Source organism: Oncorhynchus keta, chromosome 36, assembly GCF_023373465.1.
Source record: "Oncorhynchus keta strain PuntledgeMale-10-30-2019 chromosome 36, Oket_V2, whole genome shotgun sequence".
NCBI classification, from domain to species: domain Eukaryota; kingdom Metazoa; phylum Chordata; class Actinopteri; order Salmoniformes; family Salmonidae; genus Oncorhynchus; species Oncorhynchus keta.
Window position 1 is genome coordinate 18,540,627 of NC_068456.1, and position 22,643 is coordinate 18,563,269.

Consider the following 22,643-nt stretch of genomic DNA (forward strand, 5'->3'; position numbering starts at 1 on the left):
CAAACCCTTATTCTAACCCTAAACGTACCTCTTCCCTAAGCCCTAACCCAAACCCTTATCCTAACCCTAAACTTACATCTTCCCTAGCCCCAACCCAAACCCTTATCCTAACCCTAAACGTACCTCTTCCCTAGCCCTAACCCAAACCCTTATTCTAACCCTAAACGTACCTCTTCCCTATCCCTAACCCAAACCCTTATCCTAACCCTAAACGTACCTCTTCCCTAGCCCTAACCCAAACCCTTATTCTAACCTTAAACGTACCTCTTCCCTATCCCTAACCCAAACCCTTATCCTAACCCAAAACGTACCTCTTCCCTAGCCCCAACCCAAACCCTTATCCTAACCCTAACCCTTCCCTAGCCCTAACCCAAACCCTTATTCTAACCCTAAACATACCTCTTCCCAAGCCCTAACCCTAACCCAAACCCTTATCCTAACCCTAAACGTACCTCTTCCCAAGCCCTAACCCAAACCCTTATCCTAACCCTAAACGTACCTCTTCCCTAGCCCTAACCCAAACCCTTATCCTAACCCTAAACGTACCTCTTCCCTAGCCCTAACCCAAACCCTTATCCTAACCCTAAACGTACATCTTCCCTAGCCCCAACCCAAATCCTTATCCTAACCCTAAACTTACCTCTTCCCTAGCCCTAACCCAAACCCTTATTCTAACCCTAAACATACCTCTTCCCTTGCCCTAACCCAAACCCTTATCCTAACCCTAAACGTACATCTTCCCTAGCCCCAACCCAAACCCTTATCCTAACCATAAACGTGCCTCTTCCCTAGCCGAACCCAAACCCTTATTCTAACCCTAAACGTACCTCTTCCCTAGCCCTAACCCAAACCCTTATCCTAACCCTAACGTACCTCTTCCCTTCCCTAACCCAAACCCTTATCCTAACCTAAACGTACCTCTTCCCTAGCCCTAACCCAAACGTTTATTCTAACCCTAAACGTACCTCTTCCTAGCCCTAATTTAAATTTTTATCCTAACCCTAAACGTACCTCTTCCCTAGCCCTAACCCAAACCCTTAACCAAACCCTAAACGTACCTCTTCCCTAGCCCTAACCCAAACCCTTATCCTAACCTAAACGTACCTCTTCCCTAACCCAAACCCTTATCCTAACCCTAAATGTACCTCTTCCCTAGCCCTAACCCAAACCCTTATCCTAACCTAAACGTATCTCTTCCTAGCCCTAACCCAAACCCTTATTCTCCTAAACGTGCCTCTTCCCTATCCCTAACCCAAAGCCTTATCCTAACCCTAAACGTATCTCTTCCCTAGCCCTAACCCAAACCCTTATCCTAACCCTAACCCTTTTCCTAACCCAAATTGCCTCTTTATTCTAACCTAAACGTATTCTTCCCAAGCCCTAACCCAAACCCTTATCCTAACCCTAAACGTACCTCTTCCCTAGCCCTAACCCAAACCCTTAACCAAACCCTAAACGTGCCTCTTCCCTAGCCTAACCCAAACCCTTATCCTAACCCTAAACATACTTCTTCCCTAGTCCTAACCCTTATCCTAACCTAAACGTACCTCTTCCCTAGCCCTAACCCAAACCCTTATTCTAACCCTAAACGTTCCTCTTCCCTAGCCCTAACCCAAACCCTTATTCTAACCCTAAACGTACCTCTTCCCTAGCCCTAACCCAAACCCTTATCCTAACCCTAAACGTATCTCTTCCCTAGCCCTAACCCAAACCCTTATTCTAACCCTAAACGTATCTCTTCCCTAGCCCTAACCCAAACCCTTATTCTAACCCTAAACGTACCTCTTCCCTAGCCCTAACCCAAACCCTTATCCTAACCCTAAACGTACATCTTCCCTAGCCCCAACCCAAACCCTTATCCTAACACTAAACGTACCTCTTCCCTAGCCCTAACCCAAACCCTTATCCTAACCCTAAACGTACCTCTTCCCTAGCCCTAACCCAAACCCTTATCCTAACCCTAAACGTACATCTTCCCTAGCCCCAACCCAAATCCTTATCCTAACCCTAAACTTACCTCTTCCCTAGCCCTAACCCAAACCCTTATTCTAACCCTAAACATACCTCTTCCCTTGCCCTAACCCAAACCCTTATCCTAACCCTAAACGTACATCTTCCCTAGCCCCAACCCAAACCCTTATCCTAACCATAAACGTACCTCTTCCCTAGCCCGAACCCAAACCCTTATTCTAACCCTAAACGTACCTCTTCCCTAGCCCTAACCCAAACCCTTATCCTAACCCTAAACGTACCTCTTCCTTCCCTAACCCAAACCCTTATCCTAACCTAAACGTACCTCTTCCCTAGCCCTAACCCAAACGCTTATTCTAACCCTAAACGTGCCTCTTCCCTAGCCCTAACCCAAACCCTTATCCTAACCCTAAACGTACCTCTTCCCTAGCCCTAACCCAAACCCTTAACCAAACCCTAAACGTACCTCTTCCCTAGCCCTAACCCAAACCCTTATCCTAACCCTAAACGTACCTCTTCCCTAACCCAAACCCTTATCCTAACCCTAAATGTACCTCTTCCCTAGCCCTAACCCAAACCCTTATCCTAACCCTAAACGTATCTCTTCCCTAGCCCTAACCCAAACCCTTATTCTAACCCTAAACGTACCTCTTCCCTATCCCTAACCCAAACCCTTATCCTAACCCGAAACGTACCTCTTCCCTAGCCCTAACCCAAACCCTTATCCTAACCCTAACCCTTCCCTAACCCAAACCCTTATTCTAACCCTAAACGTACCTCTTCCCAAGCCCTAACCCAAACCCTTATCCTAACCCTAAACGTACCTCTTCCCTAGCCCTAACCCAAACCCTTAACCAAACCCTAAACGTACCTCTTCCCTAGCCCTAACCCAAACCCTTATCCTAACCCTAAACATACTTCTTCCCTAGTCCTAACCCTTATCCTAACCCTAAACGTACCTCTTCCCTAGCCCTAACCCAAACCCTTATTCTAACCCTAAACGTTCCTCTTCCCTAGCCCTAACCCAAACCCTTATTCTAACCCTAAACGTACCTCTTCCCTAGCCCTAACCCAAACCCTTATCCTAACCCTAAACGTATCTCTTCCCTAGCCCTAACCCAAACCCTTATTCTAACCCTAAACGTATCTCTTCCCTAGCCCTAACCCAAACCCTTATTCTAACCCTAAACGTACCTCTTCCCTAGCCCTAACCCAAACCCTTATTCTAACCCTAAACGTACCTCTTCCCAAGCCCTAACCCAAACCCTTATCCTAACTCTAAACGTACCTCTTCCCTAGCCCTAACCCAAACCTTTATTCTAACCCTAAACGTACCTCTTCCCTAGCCCTAACCCAAACCCTTATCCTAACCCTAAACGTACCTCTTCCCTAGCCCTAACCCAAACCCTTATCCTAACCCTAAACGTACATCTTCCCTAGCCCCAACCCAAATCCTTATCCTAACCCTAAACTTACCTCTTCCCTAGCCCTAACCCAAACCCTTATTCTAACCCTAAACATACCTCTTCCCTTGCCCTAACCCAAACCCTTATCCTAACCCTAAACGTACATCTTCCCTAGCCCCAACCCAAACCCTTATCCTAACCATAAACGTACCTCTTCCCTAGCCCGAACCCAAACCCTTATTCTAACCCTAAACGTACCTCTTCCCTAGCCCTAACCCAAACCCTTATCCTAACCCTAAACGTACCTCTTCCCTTCCCCTAACCCAAACCCTTATCCTAACCCTAAACGTACCTCTTCCCTAGCCCTAACCCAAACGCTTATTCTAACCCTAAACGTACCTCTTCCCTAGCCCTAACCCAAACCCTTATCCTAACCCTAAACGTACCTCTTCCCTAGCCCTAACCCAAACCCTTAACCAAACCCTAAACGTACCTCTTCCCTAGCCCTAACCCAAACCCTTATCCTAACCCTAAACGTACCTCTTCCCTAACCCAAACCCTTATCCTAACCCTAAATGTACCTCTTCCCTAGCCCTAACCCAAACCCTTATCCTAACCCTAAACGTATCTCTTCCCTAGCCCTAACCCAAACCCTTATTCTAACCCTAAACGTACCTCTTCCCTATCCCTAACCCAAACCCTTATCCTAACCCGAAACGTACCTCTTCCCTAGCCCTAACCCAAACCCTTATCCTAACCCTAACCCTTCCCTAACCCAAACCCTTATTCTAACCCTAAACGTACCTCTTCCCAAGCCCTAACCCAAACCCTTATCCTAACCCTAAACGTACCTCTTCCCTAGCCCTAACCCAAACCCTTAACCAAACCCTAAACGTACCTCTTCCCTAGCCCTAACCCAAACCCTTATCCTAACCCTAAACATACTTCTTCCCTAGTCCTAACCCTTATCCTAACCCTAAACGTACCTCTTCCCTAGCCCTAACCCAAACCCTTATTCTAACCCTAAACGTTCCTCTTCCCTAGCCCTAACCCAAACCCTTATTCTAACCCTAAACGTACCTCTTCCCTAGCCCTAACCCAAACCCTTATCCTAACCCTAAACGTATCTCTTCCCTAGCCCTAACCCAAACCCTTATTCTAACCCTAAACGTATCTCTTCCCTAGCCCTAACCCAAACCCTTATTCTAACCCTAAACGTACCTCTTCCCTAGCCCTAACCCAAACCCTTATCCTAACCCTAAACGTACATCTTCCCTAGCCCCAACCCAAACCCTTATCCTAACACTAAACGTACCTCTTCCCTAGCCCTAACCCAAACCCTTATTCTAACCCTAAACGTACCTCTTCCCTAGCCCTAACCCAAACCCTTATTCTAACCCTAAACGTACCTCTTCCCAAGCCCTAACCCAAACCCTTATCCTAACTCTAAACGTACCTCTTCCCTAGCCCTAACCCAAACCTTTATTCTAACCCTAAACGTACCTCTTCCCTAGCCCTAACCCAAACCCTTATTCTAACCCTAAACGTACCTCTTCCCTAGCCCTAACCCAAACCCTTATTCTAACCCTAAACGTACCTCTTCCCTAGCCCTAACCCAAACCCTTATTCTAACCCTAAACGTACCTCTTCCCTAGCCCTAACCCAAACCCTTATTCTAACCCTAATTGTAACCTTAGCAAGCAGAACAAAGTGTGACCGAAAAAGATCCATTAAGGCATGAAATGAATGCATAAGCATCCTTCACCACTATTAGAGTATGCAGGACCTTAATAAGTACATGCAAAATAATCTAGTTTCTTTGAAGTTAGTTTTGGGAGACGGCTATTTCATATGTTAACACAACATGTGCTTTGATTGATACACTTTGTGCAAGACAGTTCAGATAAAGCAATACTGTACTACCCTGTCTTTTTCTGAGGGAAGACATTGTTTCTCTCTGTATGTTCTACTCGAGAACCTCAGGGCTAAACCCCAGTCAGAATAGAACTCAGACAATGCCCTATTTCAACAGTATCAGGGACCAATGGGAACAATCCTTCATCGTCCTCAGTTCACTTCAGCTGAAAGGCCACTGAGCACACACGAGACAAGAAATAAGGCATAGCAACTGACATTCTGTCTTAGTGTGTATACTGAATATACACACTGTGTGTCTGCATGTCTGTGTGTGCGTGTCTGTGCGTGTGTGCATGTGTGTGTCCACATCATACACCAATAAACACACAGTACATCAGCTGGATATGCAATGCCTTATTTCAGCCAGTCAAACACATCCTCCTCCGGGCTGAATTTACAGTGGCTTGTTGACAAAACCAGTCATTTCAGCAATCCAATCCGAAACTAATTTCCTCCTCACCGTTTTATGCCTTCTTTACCCACAGTGCACTCTGTCTCTATCTATCCCTCAGTCCTGATGTATTCTCAGAATGTGAGGAGCAGGCAGACAGTGAACCCTGTGTAGCTGCCTGGGTGTTGTGTCGGGGACATTCTTTAGTCAGACTTGCTAATGGAGCGAAGGACAGGCTGCATCTAAATGACGTGATTATCACTGACGCTGCCAGCTGTAATGAGGAACAGGGCTTAGAGTGAGATCCACAGAGGAGGTTTTTACCAGGCTAGACAAACACTGAGGGAACTGTGCCTTTTTTATTTACAGTGTTTTATTTGTTATAGAAGAACCGTGCGAGAGATAGGAGGGAGAGAGAGAGAGACAGAGATGGGGTGGGCTTGCTTAGTGGGGATATAAAGTTAGGGGTGTTGTTTGAATACAGCACCTACAGTAGATCCCAAAGAAAGACAGAGATGTGGTGGGCTTGCTTAGTGGGGATATAAAGTTAGGGGTGTTGTTTGAATACAGCACCTACAGTAGATCTCAAAGAGAAATGTGGTGGGCTTGCTTAGTGGGGATATAAAGTTAGGGGTGTAGTTTGAATACAGCACCTACAGTAGATCTCAAAGAGAAATGTGGTGGGCTTGCTTAGTGGGGATATAAAGTTAGGGGTGTTGTTTGAATACAGCACCTACAGTAGATCTCAAAGAGAAATGTGGTGGGCTTGCTTAGTGAGCATATAAAGTTAGGGGTGTAGTTTGAATACAGCACCTACAGTAGATCCCAAAGAGAGATGTGGTGGGCTTGCTTAGTGGGGATATAAAGTTAGGGGTGTTGTTTGAATACAGCACCTACAGTAGATCCCAAAGAGAGATGTGTTGACTTGCCTCCAGATTTTAAGTACGACAATACTTAGAGCAAGAGCTGAGAAAGCCACAGGGATGGTGTTTGATGTGGGGGCTTAAAAGTGGATAAGAGCATCGGACCAGTAACCGAAAGGTCGCTGGTTCAAATCCCTGAGCCGACTAGCTGAAAGGCACTTAACCCGAATTGCTCCTGTACGTCGTTCTGGATAAGAGCGTATGCTAAATGATTCAAATGTCAAATGTCAATGTGGGTACTTGTCATGCTAGTGGATTGTGTCATTTGTGGCAGCTAGTGGTAGTCCCAGTTAGGTGGCTGTATCATGTGTAATTTAGAAGAGCCCAGACCCACAGCAGGGTGTAAAACTGGGCTGCACACTCATGGTGAAACTCTGGAGAGGGGGATAATTACTACCAGTGTCAAGGTAGGATGGAAATTGAGGGAACATTACTAATTATGGGGTTGGTTGACTGAGTTGAGCGCCAACATGCGTCCGTGCATCTGTGTCTGTGAGTAACAGTATACTTTTATGTTGTGGAGAATCTAGAGAAAGTTGGTGGTTGATGAGCAGATGTTTTGGGTAATGCCCTGGGCTGGATTCGAGGGGTACACAGTTCCCTTAACTGTCTGAGTGGACCAGTGCCAACACTACAGCATAGTTCCACATCTGCTTAAGGGTTAGACTGGTCTCACCAACAGTTAGTTTTGGAGCAAGGTTTTGAGGCGCAGATGGCTGTTCTAGTCTCCTGTGTAAAGAGACCCAAAGGCAGCATGGTGTTTCACTTCCACAGAGGAAAACATCCCGTTCTAGTACCTCCTTTGTCAACAGACATCCATGCCAGCCCCCTATCGGCCGTGGCATTTACTCAGCCACTGAACCCAGTGGCTCCTTGTTTGACTTGATCAGACTAACAACAGTCTTCTGGGCCCACTGATGTAGGCTAGATTCAGAGAAGCGCTACCGTTAGTCACCAGCGGTAACAGCCCCAACTCTGCCTCAGTACAATGTTGCCATATCAGTGTGACTGTGATACCTCTGCATTTGTGACATGAGCACAGATGCAGATGGTCCCAAAATCCTCTATGTCAGAAGTCAACGGAGACTTACTAGGCCTTGTTGTTGTTGCTGCAGAGGAGGAGACATGTTACATTGGCAACCTGAAAATGACTGCAGGTTGTTCATCTGCCCTTTGCTTTCAAAGCATTCCAAGAAAAAAAATGGTAATTAATTCTGTGTAATTTCCTATAGATCAGTCCTGCTGACGAAAGAGCACATCAGATGATATCCATTTGCTCTTTCCATCTGTGTGTCTGCCTGGCATTGAACTCCTGTTAGTAATAACAAAGGCTGTCAGCGTTTGAGCCCCGGGGAGTACAAAATATGCTGTCTGTCATCATTGCCACTGCTCTAAGTAAGATATGAACGACCATTCATCATATGAGCTATCAAGGCGTGATCAGAATATGAATTAGCTTCTGTGTCAGCTTTTATGAATAACCTTATTTACTTGTGAAATAACAACTCCTATTGCCTCTCATACTGGCTGTCAATCAAGCCCTGCAAGATGACTATGTTTGAAATGGATATACTCTACGACCAATATGTGGCATCTGCCCCAACGCCCCAACACCTCCTAGTCCTAATTAGATCTACATTGCTTGACTGCTCATGGAGAAAACGTGGGCTTTTTAAGCTAATGTATAGTTCCTCGTAATATAATTTTCTGGACTGCTTAGCCGGCACGTGGCATCAGCTGTAACAACAGTCACTAGGGTGTAGGGGGATCCACATTCCATAGCTGTATTAAAGGACTAGAGGGGACTAGCGAGCAGGGCCCACACCTCTCCCTAAGCCTGCTGGACCTTCTCTGGGTGCTCAGCTGGGTAGGAGATGATGGACGGTCTTAGGCTGGTCGCAGCAGATTGCTTTGTCTGCTTGTGGAGTTAAGTATTGTGTTTTTCCCCACACAGATCAGGGGTCTCCACCACTCTGGTGTGTTATCAGCAGCAAGCATGCCATTTACGAGGGCCTGCTCAGTGGCTTGGTGTAGGCCTGCTCCATCTCACTTTGGTTCTTCCCTAAAGAGCAGCCAAGCTCTGTGTAGTTTGTAGACCCTGTTCTTTTGAGGTAAACATACTTAGTACCAAGTGGATGAATGAAGCAGACAGGTTGGCGTGGTGCTGGTCATCACTGGGAGGCGAAGATACACTTGATACTCACAGAGGTGTTTCAGAGGTGATGGGTGGACTGTGTAGGACAGCACGATGTGTACTCCCAGGGAGTTGTAGTGAGTGAGAGTTCAGTGGGTTTTTCCTCAGTAGTAAGGAGGGGGCACAGTGTGTTTCCTGGCAAGCTCCCCTTATCTCTTGGCCCCTAGCGGGCTCACTAAAGAGTGAACTGATGACAGTGCAACGTCCATAGAATTACAGCTGCCAAATCCCCCCTAGGCTGAGGAGAAGCATCACAGATGCCCTCACAAACCTGATGCCAAGTTTTAGCTACAACCCGACTCTGTGCCACGTTAAAGGAAGTGATTCTGTCTAACGTCAAGGTTTAGCCTCAAACCTTCTTTGGTCCACACAATGTCAAGTTTACCAACCTGGTCCACCCAGTGCCAAGACTCTCAGTCCTTTTAGTCCTCTGACTCCTTGAAGCGGTCATGTCTGATGTCAGCTGTTCCACAATCCCATGCCAGCGGTCACCCTCCTGACCATCTTGCTCGGCCCAAACCAACGTCCTAGTTTAGTACCAGTCCTTCTAAACCTCTGTTGGTCTTAAAAAGGCTTTTGAAACTGCCGCCTGTCCAAAGCCAAACCCTCCATCATCTTCACCACTCACAACACCGCTCACTCTCAGATACCAGACTTACTCAAAGCATTTTCTTTTGTGCCAGTCGCCTGTGCCAATATCACTCCTTCATACTGTATCATTAGCCAGCTTTACATACTGAAGGTGAACCAGCCTAGAGTGAAACAGTAAAGTGGCTATATAGGCCTGTGTGTCTCTGGCTCAGCCCACCTGCTGCCATTTCTAGTACTGTTATTACAGATTTGTCACATCCAGTGTTCTGTTCTTTGGCTTTAGTCTCCTACTGTCAGAGTTGTCAGGGTGATGGGAGGGAGGTTAGAGGAGGACAGGGGTTGATAATGAGGTGAAGCAGCAGTGTGTATCCGTCTGTCCTGTGGTTGGTTGGTTGTTCGGTACGTACAGTACAGCCTGAGGAAAACACTCTGACAGCACAGAAACCCCAGGGAGGACAGCTGTTACAGACATATTTTTTGTCCACATTTAGGATGTTTTTATTTCTTACTTTCCTACTTATGTATACATACAGTTTACACTATATAAAAAAATATATATGTGGATACCCCTTCAAATGAGTGGATTCTGCAATTTCAGGCACACATGTTGCTGACAGGTATATAAAATCGAACACCCATCCATACAATCTCCATAGATAAACATTGGCAGTAGAATGGCCTTACTGAAGAGCTCAGTGACTTTCAACGTGGCACAGTCATAGGATGCCACCTTTCCTTGTAAACGTCCAGGAGCAACAACTGCTCAGCCGCGAAGTGGTAGGCCACGCAAGCTCACAGAACGGAACCGCTGAGTGCTGAAACGCGTAGAGCATAAAAATCGCCTGTCCTCGGGTTGCAACACTCACTACCGAGTTCCAAACTGCCTCTGGAAGCAGTGTCAGCACAAGATCTGTTGGTCGGGAGCTTCATGAAATCGGTTTCCTTGGCCGAGCAGCTGCACACAAGCTTAAGATCACCATGCACAAAGCCAAGCGTTGGGTGGAGAGTTGTAAAGCTCGCTGCCATTGGACTCTGGAGCGGTGGAAATGTGATGAATCTCGCTTCACTATCTGGCAGTCCGACAGACGAATCTGGGTTTGGCGGATGCCAGGAGAACGCTTCCTGCCCCAATGCATAGTGCCAACTGTCAAGTTTGGTGGAGGAGGAAAAATGGTCTATGTCTGTTTTTCATGGTTCGGACTAGGCCCCTTAGTTCCAGTGAAGGGAAATCTTAACGCTATAGCATACAATGACATTTTGAATGTATTTTTATTCTTTTTTTTTACTTTCTTACTTATGTAGACATACACAGACTGGTAAAAAGTCATATAGAGATATAATGTACTGCATGTGGATAAGGTTTAATCATCATGTTTAAAATATTCTTCACCGCAATGTATAAGCAAATATTATGTTGTTGTTGAAGACACACAGACAAATTCTAAGAGGCATGTGTAATTTTCCCATAGCCCATCTCTTCAAAAGCCTGTTGCTTCAAACGGCCCAGATTACCCAACCTCCTCTGTGATCGAAGACTAAGGTCTGCCTGAGCAGCGGATAAATATTTATGAAAATAAGTAGCTTGCAAACCATGCTGCATCTTTGTTGTAGTGATCATTTGTTTGTTTGTGTGTCTTTGTACTTATGAAACTGTGTCAAATCGGAACTCATCTGATGTCAGTAGACCGTTAAATATGTGCCGAGGCCTTATGATTGAACAAGCCGGCAGAGCCTTTATAGTTTCAGTCTGAGCTCTGTCTGGGTTCGCTACTTTCTGGCATGTGTACATTTACTTGTCCTAAGTTAACCTTTAAAGGCTTAAAATTATGAGCATACTTTAACCAGGAATGACAAGCATACAGGAATGAATCAGGTCACGTAATAGCCTGTTGGACTATTCTATGGAAACTCTGACCTTGAACACCAGGAGCCTGCCAGATTGCCTGTGCCCATATCACAGGTTTGTGCCCACAGCAAGTTTAATGTAACAGTGTATCTGCATAGCAACACTTTGCACTCAACAAGTTTCCTCTGTCTTTATCCCTTAGGTACCCATTTCCTACGGTATTCAGCACCTGCAGTAAGAAGGACCTGGCAGCCAGTCTGGAGAAGGGAGTGGGGATGTGTCTGTACAACATGCCTGAGGTCAAGGTGCTGTACGGGGGACAGAAGTGTGGCAATGGATACGTGGAGGAGGGAGAGGAGTGTGACTGTGGAGAACTGGAGGTACAGTAAGATTCAACGGCACAGAACGCAGAGAAGCAATTATTTCTGTTATATTATATTGTAGCTATAGCTACCGATAGCTTACATGCTGACACAATGGACCAGCAGTCACTATCCACCCTAAAGAACATAGAGAACTACAACAAACCATTAACACCCGCAAAGAATTGCAACAAATGGCACACAGTAAATACAAGCAATCACCCAGAACACAGCACAAGAAAATTAAAATGTTATATACGTGTCGTTGCATGCCCTACTGTCAATGTTATTTTGCCACAAAGGCAATGACATAGATGTGTACAACGACTCCATGCATACAGTCACACAACAAACCACCGGAGAACCTAAGCCATTTGCAACTATTTACCCAGACCCTTCTCCCTGTCAGCCTCCCATATGTGCCGAGCACTGGTCTGATACTGTGCCATGATGATGTCACGTCCTGTTCATTTGCTCATTAATCAAGTGAGCCATCCAAATTTGTGACAATCCTAACAAACAAGAGAGTAATCAGTGCGACGTGGAGCTTTCTTTGTCTCTGCCATCAAAACAACAGAGCACTACACTGACATGGTTGCCATGGGAACTGAAATAAGTCCAAACCAGTCCAGACCCACATCTGGGGAACAGGTACTGGAGCAGCATACAGCATCACTCTAACTCACAACCATTGCAGCAGCTGCTCTCACATCCCACAGAACATGAGAAATCCCTCTGGCAATGTGCTTAGGTGTAACTCTTCAAACAGAGCAACAAGTAAGCAGGTAATTAACTGGATGTGAGAGTGTTGTTGTCGTCTTCAGGATGGTTAAGGACGCCATTAGGGAGGCGTTTGATAAAGATGCATTTGATATGCAGACAATTGAACTGTTTTAGCATTCCCATTCCATCGTACATTCACATAATCCTCTCTCTCTCTCTGTAGATACATATCCACTCCTCTCAGACGTCTAATTTACTGTGGCATCCAGTGGCTATGCTAATAAACATATCTCTGTTCTTGAGTCTACTCCGATGATACACACTGATGTCATTTTGGTCTCAAGTGTTTACAGATTTATCAAGTAATGATGGGACCAGAATCCCTTCAATTACAGTATGAGGTATTTCCAATCAGGCAATGATTATAACACCCTAATACCAGCTGTGTGGTTTGGAATACTGCTGTTCCATTACCTCCCTGTGCCCCTCCGTGACCCAGTGACGTCACCAGAGGCCTGGTGTGGTGGGCCGTGGTCCCAGTTGGACCGGGGGATCAAAGCACCCCTCTCTTCCCACGAACAAAACAATAGGCTGACGTCAGGCCACAAGAGCACAGCCAACCCCATAAAACTCCCTTCCACAGAGCAGCAGTGGCCAACTAGAACACCTCTAGTTCTGACCCATCAGCATCAACACCTTGTCAGGCCACAGAGTCAACGTACCAGGGTCTTGTTGGGAAGTGAAGACGAAGAAGAGATGGTGTAGCCGGGACTGTGGCCTGGAAAAGGAATTTTAAGGGCGTTTGTCCTCTAATGAAAGGTTTTTAATGCCGTTCTGTGCTCTTTCACTCTGTCCTTTACTTAATCTCTTTAATTAGCCTTGTACTTTTACCCCTCTCTCCCTCTCAATCTCAATCCCAGTTAATTTCTCGCTCCATCACCTCGTCATTCACTCTCCGACACCTATCTGTCTCTCTCCTACCCCCCCTTCGCCCTCTTCACCTCTTTCCCTCTGTGGCCAGCTCTCCATTTCCTTCCATTGTGTTACATGTTTGTAATCTCCACGACTCAGGGGCCTCAAAGCACACCCCACCAGCCACTCAATTACCTCTACAAGATCCTTTCACTACCTTCACCCTCGATGAAACCTCAACCAAAGCCCCCTTAACCTACCACAGCCCCCTTCCCAACCTACAATACACCATCTCAATCACCACAGCTGAGCTTGAGCTCTGGAACTCCCCATCCACCCATCCATTGTATAGACAGGCAAGGGACATCAAAACATAATGTTGTTTTAACAACAGAGCCAACCACAAATCCAAAACAATGAGCTAAAGATATGTTTACCCTGACAGAGAATAGTCTCTCTCCTGTCTGACCCCTCCAAGAGAATGATCTCTCGCCTCTCTGACCCTGACAGAGAATGGCCTCTCTCCTGTCTGACCCTGACAGAGAATGGCCTCTCTCCTGTCTGACCCTGACAGAGAATGGCCTCTCACCAGTCTGACCCTGACAAAGAATGGCCTCTCTCCTGTCTGACCCTGACAGAGAATGGCCTCTCTCCTGTCTGACCCTGACAGAGAATGACCTCTCGCCAGTCTGACCCTGACAGAGAAGTGCCTCTCTCATGTCTGACCCTGACAGAGAATGGCCTCTCGCCTGTCTGACCCTGACAGAGAATGGCCTCTCGCCTGTCTGACCCTGACAGAGAATTGCCTCTCTCCTGTTGGTTTGTTCTGTGCTATTGTGTCTCCAGGCTTTAGCTCACAGTGTTAAGGGGCTGCACTGTGGGACTCCAGGGCTACAGTCAATGGATTCCCTACAGGATGTGCTCTCCCTGAGCTGGAACACTGATCTGAGATGGACACAGCAGCAGCAGCAGCAGCAGCAGAGAGTTGGGGGTCCAGACCATTAATCAGGTCCATGTGTTGCTTTGTTTTGTGTCACTCAGGAATGCATGAACCCCTGCTGCAATGCCACCACCTGCACCCTGAAGGGAAATGCCGTGTGCGCCCACGGACAGTGCTGCGAGGACTGCAGGGTACGACTACTCTTTCTGTTTCTCTTTTTATACCTCTCCCAACTGTCTTTCTCTTTCCCTCCCTCTCCCTTGCACTTTTGCTCTCTGTCTCTTTCTGACTCTTTCCCTCCCAGTCAAAATGATAAAGAGTGGGAATCTAATTATCTCTGCTCCATTGACAAGTATTACACAACCATGTGTTTACAGTAAAAAATTAAGACATTTCGTTTCCAGGGACTTTTAAGCCAATACATGAAGCTGTATTCAAGCACAGGGCCCTCACAGTGTGTGTGTGTGTGTGTGTGTGTGTGTGTGTGTGTGTGTGTGTGTGTGTGTGTGTGTGTGTGTGTGTGTGTGTGTGTGTGTGTGTGTGTGTGTGTGTGTGTGTCTGTGTGTCTGTGTGTCTGTGTGTCTGTGTGTGCGGGCTGGCTGTCGGGGGTGTTTGTGCGTGTATGTGTTCTCTCTGCAGCTGAAGCCTGCTGGCACACCGTGTCGAGAGTCCAGTAACTCCTGTGATTTGCCAGAGTTCTGTACTGGTGCCAATCCCCACTGCCCTGCCAACGTGTACCTGCACGACGGTCACTCCTGCCACAACGTGGATGGATACTGCTACAACGGCATCTGCCAGACTCATGAGCAGCAGTGCATCACGCTATGGGGACCAGGTCAGTAGAGCGCCACAAATGATCAGGACCACTTGATGAAAGTCTTCCATGTTTGGAGATCTAAGATGAGTACATCTGTAACTTTCCTTTACATGTTTATTGAAGTAGCTAAGGAAAAACTAATCCTAGCTCATGAATCACCCTTTCTCTCTCACTCTCTCTCTCTTGCTCTCCCCCCATTTCTATCGCTCTATATTCCTCTCTCTCACTTTCTCCCGCAGGAGCCAAACCTGCCCCAGGGATCTGCTTTGAGAGGGTCAACTCAGCAGGAGATCCTTACGGGAACTGTGGGAAGGACTCCAAAGGATCGTTTGCCAAATGTGAAGCCCGGTAAGACTGAGCAGCTTTTGTTATGTATGTCATGTCTTCGAAGCAAAAAGAGCTAGCTAGAAAGACAAATGAATAAAGCAACATTGTTTATCTGAATTGGTATTATCAAGAGTGCCATCGACAATCAGCATGGCACATTAAATGGGACAAATAGCATGGGAATCATTAATAGAGAGAAAAACACAATTTGGAGATAATGAAGGCTAATTACAGTTTGAAGTATTCATGAAGCACTTTATGCTATTGTTCTTATATCTCCCATGGGTGAAATCTCTAATCAAGCATTTGTTAATTGATGTAATTGCTTTAATGACTGGAGCACTGAGGGAGTCATTATTAGGGTGAGACGAAGGCTGTCTAGTCTTTCATCTTTGGTTATAATTGCACACGATGTCACACGTCGGAAATTGTCAATGTTAAACTTTATGCCTTGTCATTTATGTTGCATGCGTGTGTTGTTGTTTTTTTACACAGAGACGCAAAGTGTGGCAAAATTCAGTGTCAAGGAGGGGCCAACCGGCCTGTGATTGGCACCAATGCCGTCTCCATAGAAACCAACATCCCTCTTCAGGAAGGAGGGAGGATCCTGTGTCGGGGAACCCACGTCTACCTGGGTGATGACATGCCCGACCCTGGACTGGTTCTGGCTGGCACCAAGTGTGGAGAGGGCATGGTGAGGGTACTCTGTAGTGCACTGCAACTGTTATCAAGCAGAGCTAGAGAGAGATTACCATCACCGCTGGTGGAGATGCTAATGCCCACACTTGTCTTTGGCCCAATTCCAAACCAATCACTTACTTTCATTTCTGGGATCAGTTGAATTGGGCCCCTTACGAAGTACATTAAGTAGAATAGATAGCAGATCTCGGTCGATATGCTTTCCATGAAATAATTAACATCACATGCGGAGTACTATGTTTTCAATATGACTCTTTCTCTATTCCATAGATGTGTCTGAATCGTCAGTGCCAGAATGTCAGTGTGTTTGGAGTGCACCAGTGTTCAGGGAAGTGCAGCGGACGAGGGGTGAGTACTCCGAGTTGGAGGGTATCATCTTATGCTGAGTATCTAGAAGGCAGTGACTTATTCCAGTCTCTTAGCTAAACACCGGTGTCATGTCAACGTTATTAACTTATCACAGCATTTTATTGACCTCAACATAGCATAAAATAGAGCGGTACAGGGCTTTACTGAGCGACCATTTACTCGCAAATGTTGCTGTGCGACCTGGAATTTAAATTTAGGAGAACCAGTGCGTCTAGAAAAATGTATGATTCTATCCTTTAATATTTTTCATTGTGCTCCTAAATTTCTTTGTGTGCGCATATATCTTTCAACCTTGGAGCACACGTCATCGTAGAGCCCTCTAGCTAGTACCCTAAGCCCTTTACTCTGCTACACCGAGCACCAATTTAGTTACTGCTCTTCCCATGAATTACAGCAGCTACTTCCATGCTATACAATCAATCTTCATCGACCCAGAGAGGTTCAATCAAAGATGGCGGATGAATGTAGATAGTTCACTCAGGCCGTTTACCGTTGAAAAAAATATTGTCAGTTGCGGTCTACCTAACTGGGTGTGTCTCCCATAGACACCAATGCAATAGCAGCTGGGTCTGGTCTACTTAGTTTGTTGACTTTCATTGACCCAGTGAAAACAACTGGGGGGGGGACTGCGAGTGGGGTGTCACAGTTCCTCTTCCGCCTCTTGTTAAATCAATATCATTTAATGACATCATCTATTGGCATAGAGAAGGCAGGCTAAGCAGCATTCAAACATACTAGCAAGTAGCTATAGTCTGGAAACATCCAAATGTAGTCAAAATGCTCCTTGGTGTTTGAGTATGTACTAATAATGCAACAATAATTATTTTATGTTTTATTTACTTTGTTGTTTAGTTGATCGAGTGAATGAATGAATGAATGAAAAGTAGAACACTGGGCAAGATTTGCTAAAAATGACTGGCTTTTGAACCACTACGTTGTTGAATCACCTTTATCAGAGGTGAATTTAAAACACAGAATCAAAGCTGGATTAAGAAATTGCCTTCATTTACCTTAACTTTTATTTGGGTGCTTCTTTGAGGTTTCATTTGACCTGTTATTGGATGATGTAAGAACAGGTTGAACCAGGTGATGTCATCTGTTATTGGATGTAAGAACAGGTTGAACCAGGTGATGTCATCTGTTATTGGATGTAAGAACAGGTTGAACCAGGTGATGTCATCTGTTATTGGATGTAAGAACAGGTTGAACCAGGTGATGTCATCTGTTATTGGATGTAAGAACAGGTTGAACCAGGTGATGTCATCTGTTATTGGATGTAAGAACAGGTTGAACCAGGTGATGTCATCTGTTATTGGATGTAAGAACAGGTTGAACCAGGTGATGTCATCTGTTATTGGATGTAAGAACAGGTTTAACCAGGTGATGTCATTTGCCACAGCACTTTTTAACCACACTACTTTTGATTTAGTTTAATAAAATATATCGAGACAAAGATTTAAAAACAAGTGCTGTTTTTTAGACCAATTTGCCTCATGATTTGTCAACTCACACACACTTTCTCTGTGCTTCACATCAGAGTGCTGCTGCAGGCTCTTTGCATGTCTTGACCAATCAGATTAACGGAAATCACAGATCGTGCAGGCCGGGCACCCCGCTCTCCACTTACCTCCAGTATTTATTAAGCAAGCGTGATAACACATTACTCCCAACAGACACAAGCAAAAACTCTTCCATAAATGTAGCAGCCTATACATCTAAACATTAGAGATCTGACATGCTGTATTGCATTGAAATTTGACTATTTTTCAGTTTGAAGCAAGCTCAGCCCAGTGAGTTTTATTGTCCAATCATGTTGCTTTCTCTGTGTCTGTGTATAGGAAACCCCCTAATCCTTCTTTATTCAAATATAATTCATATGAACAAGTACAAGGTTGCTGCAGTTTGACAGGTTTTTCATCCTCCCCAATTTTTTAAAACCATGTGAACTGATTAGAAATACTCTGGTCCCATCACAGTTCATATTTTTTTTTTTTACAACAGATGAATCCCATCATACCGTATAAAGTCTGGAGTTTTAACTGGTTAGGTTACCAGATCTGGAAAAAGTACGGGCCCCAGAAAAGAAAAACAAATTGCCACACCACTCTGTACTAACTACACATTAGTGTCTTTATTTCTCTAAATGTAACATTATATTGACTATAGTCAGACCCACATGATGTCCTCAAATATAACCGACCCTAAACTGTAGATCCAGAGCCAGTATGCATCTCCATATGTGGCTCTGTGTAGATTTAAGTCTATTTAACATGATGTGTGTATGTGCGTGAGTGTGTTTACAAGTGTACTGTACAGTACTATGTGGTAAAATCCTATCACATCCATAGATCTCCCCTCATGGGTTCTTAAGTGTCCTTAAGTGTCCAATCTTGACCTACACCACCCCTAGCCCCAAACGCTCCAGACACATAAGGGAGTGCCAGTCACTACGAGGGAGGCAGGGAAAGGTCTTCCCAGTTCGGGGCCAGATCTGATCTGGAATTATCCCAACCACAGGCCTCCCTGCAGCTGACAGCTGGACTCCAATATCCCGCTAGGGAATCCTGTTGGATCCCTTTCCCGCTCAGAAAACTTTTTGGGATGGGCTGTCCTCTGCACATGTTTTCTCAATCATGTTTGATACTGCACAGTCTATGGCGCCTGCCACATCAAAACCGATGTGTCTGATGGAACGAGTGTGTGGTTTATTTGTAGAGGTAATCCAAACATTGTGGGCTGGGATCCTATTTTCATCTCTCCCTTCTCTGAAGAAATGCAGGCTCAAGTACGATGCATACTGGTAGCTTATAAAGTAAGTAAAATAAGTCATGCATACTTGCCATATCCCATGAATCCTTGCACTGTAGTCTCTTTCACTGACCTGTGTTTGATGATCACAAGAGCCTAGAGTTCTGGCACACAACTCCCTGTGCTCTGACCGGTGTCTATTGGTAAAACACAAGCTATGGACAGTATTGTATTGTACAGGTAAAGATGTGTTAATACTAACCAGCATGCATTGTGATTCTAGGTGTGTAACAACTTGGAGAACTGCCATTGTGAGGCACACTGGGCCCCTCCTTTCTGTGAGAGGGCGGGGTTTGGGGGCAGCCTAGACAGTGGACCAATGAGATTGGCAGGTACAGTATGCTCTTTCCTCTTTTTACTTCACTAACTTCACCCTCTTTCTCACTAGCCAGTGCAGACACTAAGACAGTTAGTTTGGGATAATTTAACACCTTTAGCTGTTATTTCATAACCTGCTTACAGCAAGTTAATTTATTTTGACAGATCTACCTCAGTCACCTACAAATGTAGGATCTTAATTTGACCACTCTTTTGTTGCTGAGAATTTTCCTGCACCACAGGAAATGCAGATGAGCTTTGTGATTTACATAAATTCACTGAAAACCTGCACTAACAAACAGATATATTAATAGCATTGCACTTTTCATGTAGCCTACTTTTGACCAGCCAAACCAGAAATCAAGCAACTTTATGGACTAAACAATCAAATCCTATTGCTGCAGTATTATGTTGTGACAATATAGGTCAAATTAACATTCTACATCTGTATTCATCCTAGCTACATAAAACTCATTACAACTACAGATGCAGGAACTTAATTTGAGCCAGTTTGCTACAGCAGTAAAATAAGCAGGAAAATAAATTACTAGCATTAGAAGCATTTTTAAATTTGCATTGCCTGCTATGCAGGAAAATTCTCAGCAACAAGAGTGAACAAGTTAACTTTCCCTGCCTGGTAACCCTTTTCCATGCCTGGTCATTCAAGAGCAAAAGGAAATAATTCTGGAAATACTGTAAAATGTACTAAACCACTGCTGTGGCTTCTATTAACACTCTCTGTGTGTGTCCTGTTTGTGCCGTGCCGTAGATGTGCGTGTGTGTGTATTAATGTGCGTGTTGTCGTATGTGACATCAGCCGACAGCAGGGTGGTTGCTGTGGCAATCCTGGCCACCCTCCTCAGCCTTATGGGTGCTGGGTTCCTGGTATTCCTTAAGAGGAAGACTCTGGTCCGTCTGCTCTTCACAAACAAGAAAACCACAATGGAGAAACTGAGGTACAGTAGGACACCTCCTCCCACACCTGTGTTTACTCTTATGCTATCTTGACATACAGAACATCTCTAGAAAAGTAGACTTTCTTGGAGATGATGTTCTTGTAGAAATTACATCATGGTCCCATGGTCTCTCTCTCTGGTGATTTGATGTGTTCACAACAACGGTATCCTTGTGACTCCACTAACCATGTGAGAGAAAAACACATACCAGTAGTCCTTCACATAGTCCTCACAATGAAGAAGGCCTGTTACTGTGTGTCTCAAAGCTACAGCTCCTCTAGAATAGTAGGAGAGCTGTATAATAGTAGTTGTCAGTTAGTAGAAGACTTGTATAGTAGTTGAAATGTTAGCTTTCTGTCCTTATAGATCAGTTGGGTCGACCAGACCAGCCAGCCCCAACCAGACTCAGTCCATGTACAGTCCACGGCGCAAGCCCCCAGCCAAGCCTCCAGGTACCAGCATATACAAGGTGGGTCTCTTTCTGCTGGAGGTAATGAGCAACTGATTTTCCCCAATAGTCACTTTATTAGAACAGACTGTTACACATGACTGAATATCAATCAAATGTATTTATAAAGCATCAGCTGATGTCAAAAAGTGCTGTACAGAAACCCAGCCTAAAAACCCAAACAACAATCAATGCATATGTAGAAGCACAGTGGCTAAGAAAAACTCCCTAGAAAGGCAGGAACCTAGGAAGAAACCAGGCTCTGATGGGTGGCCAGTCCTCTTCTGGCTGTGCCGGGTTGACATTATAACAGTACATGGCAAATATGTTCAAATGTTCATAGATGACCAGCAGGGTCAAATAATAGAGTCTAAAACAGCAGGTCCGGGACAAGGTAGTACATCCGGTGAACAGGTCAGGGTTCCATAGCTGCAGGCAGAACAGTTGAAACTGGAGCAGCAGCACGACCAGGTGGACTGGGGAAAGCAAGGAGTCATCAGGCCAGGTAGTCCTGAGACATGGTCCTAGGGCTCAGGTCCTCCGAGAGGAGAAAAGAGAAATTCACACAGGACATTGGATGAGACAGGAGAAATCCTCCAGATATAACAGACTGACCCTTGCCCCCAACACATAAACTATTGCAGCATAAATACTGGAGGCTTAGACAGGAGGGGTCGGGAGACACTGTGGCCCCGTCCGACGATACCCCCAGACAAGGCCAACCAGGCAGGATATAACTCACTTTGCCAAAGCACAGCCCCCACACCACTCGAGGGATATCTTCAAACCACCAACTTACTACCCTGAGACAAGACCGAGTATAGCCCACGAAGATCTCCACCACGGCACGAACCCAAGGGGGCACCAACCCAGACAGGAAGATCACGTCAGTGACTCAACCCACTCAGTGACGCACCCATCCTAGGGACAGCATGGAAGAGCACCACTAAGCCAGTGACTCAGCCACCGTAATAGGGTTAGAGGCAGAGAATCCCAGTGGAGAGATGGAAACCGGCCAGACAGAGACAGCAAGGGCGGTTCGTCACTCCAGTGCCTTTCTGTTTACCTTCACACCTCTGGGCCAGACTACACTCAATCATAGGACCTACTGAAGAGATTAGTCTTCAAAAAAGACTTAAAGGTCGAGACCGATTCTGCATCTCTCACATGGATAGGCAGACCATTCCATAAAAATGTTGCTCTATAGGAGAAAGCCCTGCCTCCAGCTGTTTACTTAGAAATTCTAGGGACAATAAGGAGGTCTGCTTCTTGTGACCGTAGTGTACGTGTAGGTATGTACGGCAAGACCAAATCGGAAAGATGGGTAGGAGCAAGCCCATGTAATGCTTTGTAGGTTAGCAGTAAAACCTTGAAATGAGCCCTAGCCTTAACAGGAAGCCAGTTGGAGTGATATGATCACATTTTTTGGTTCTAGTCAAGATTCTATCAGCCGTGTTTAGCACTAACTGAAGTTTATTTAGTGCTTTTTCCGGGTAGTCGCAAAGTAGAGCATTGCAGTAGTCATGGATACATTTTTCTGCATCATTTTTGGACAGAAAGTTTCTGATTTCTGCAATGTTACGTAGATGGAAAAAAGCTGTCCTTGGAACAGTCTTGATATGTTCGTCAAAAGAGAGATCAGGGTCCAGAGTAATGCAAAGTCCTTCACAGTTTTATTTAAGACAACTGTACAACCATCAAGATTAAATGTCAGATCCAACAGAA

The 22,643-nt window shown here is 45.4% G+C and overlaps 1 protein-coding gene across 2 annotated transcripts in view; it reads left to right on the forward strand.

Annotated features, from left to right (window-relative positions):
- Window positions 1–22,643, forward strand: part of LOC118369744 (disintegrin and metalloproteinase domain-containing protein 12-like) — a 179,301-nt gene that overhangs the window by 135,855 nt on the left and 20,803 nt on the right. Inside the window, exons 12-20 of one of the 2 annotated variants that reach the window (XM_052498615.1) lie at window positions 11,442–11,619; window positions 14,278–14,367; window positions 14,816–15,011; window positions 15,233–15,341; window positions 15,816–16,014; window positions 16,290–16,367; window positions 19,420–19,528; window positions 20,284–20,470; window positions 20,837–20,939. In XM_052498615.1, the coding sequence (XP_052354575.1) occupies window positions 11,442–11,619; window positions 14,278–14,367; window positions 14,816–15,011; window positions 15,233–15,341; window positions 15,816–16,014; window positions 16,290–16,367; window positions 19,420–19,528; window positions 20,284–20,470; window positions 20,837–20,939 (1,249 nt within the window). The remainder of the gene's footprint in view (window positions 1–11,441; window positions 11,620–14,277; window positions 14,368–14,815; window positions 15,012–15,232; window positions 15,342–15,815; window positions 16,015–16,289; window positions 16,368–19,419; window positions 19,529–20,283; window positions 20,471–20,836; window positions 20,940–22,643) is intronic. The other variant, XM_035754404.2, reaches the window with a different exon arrangement.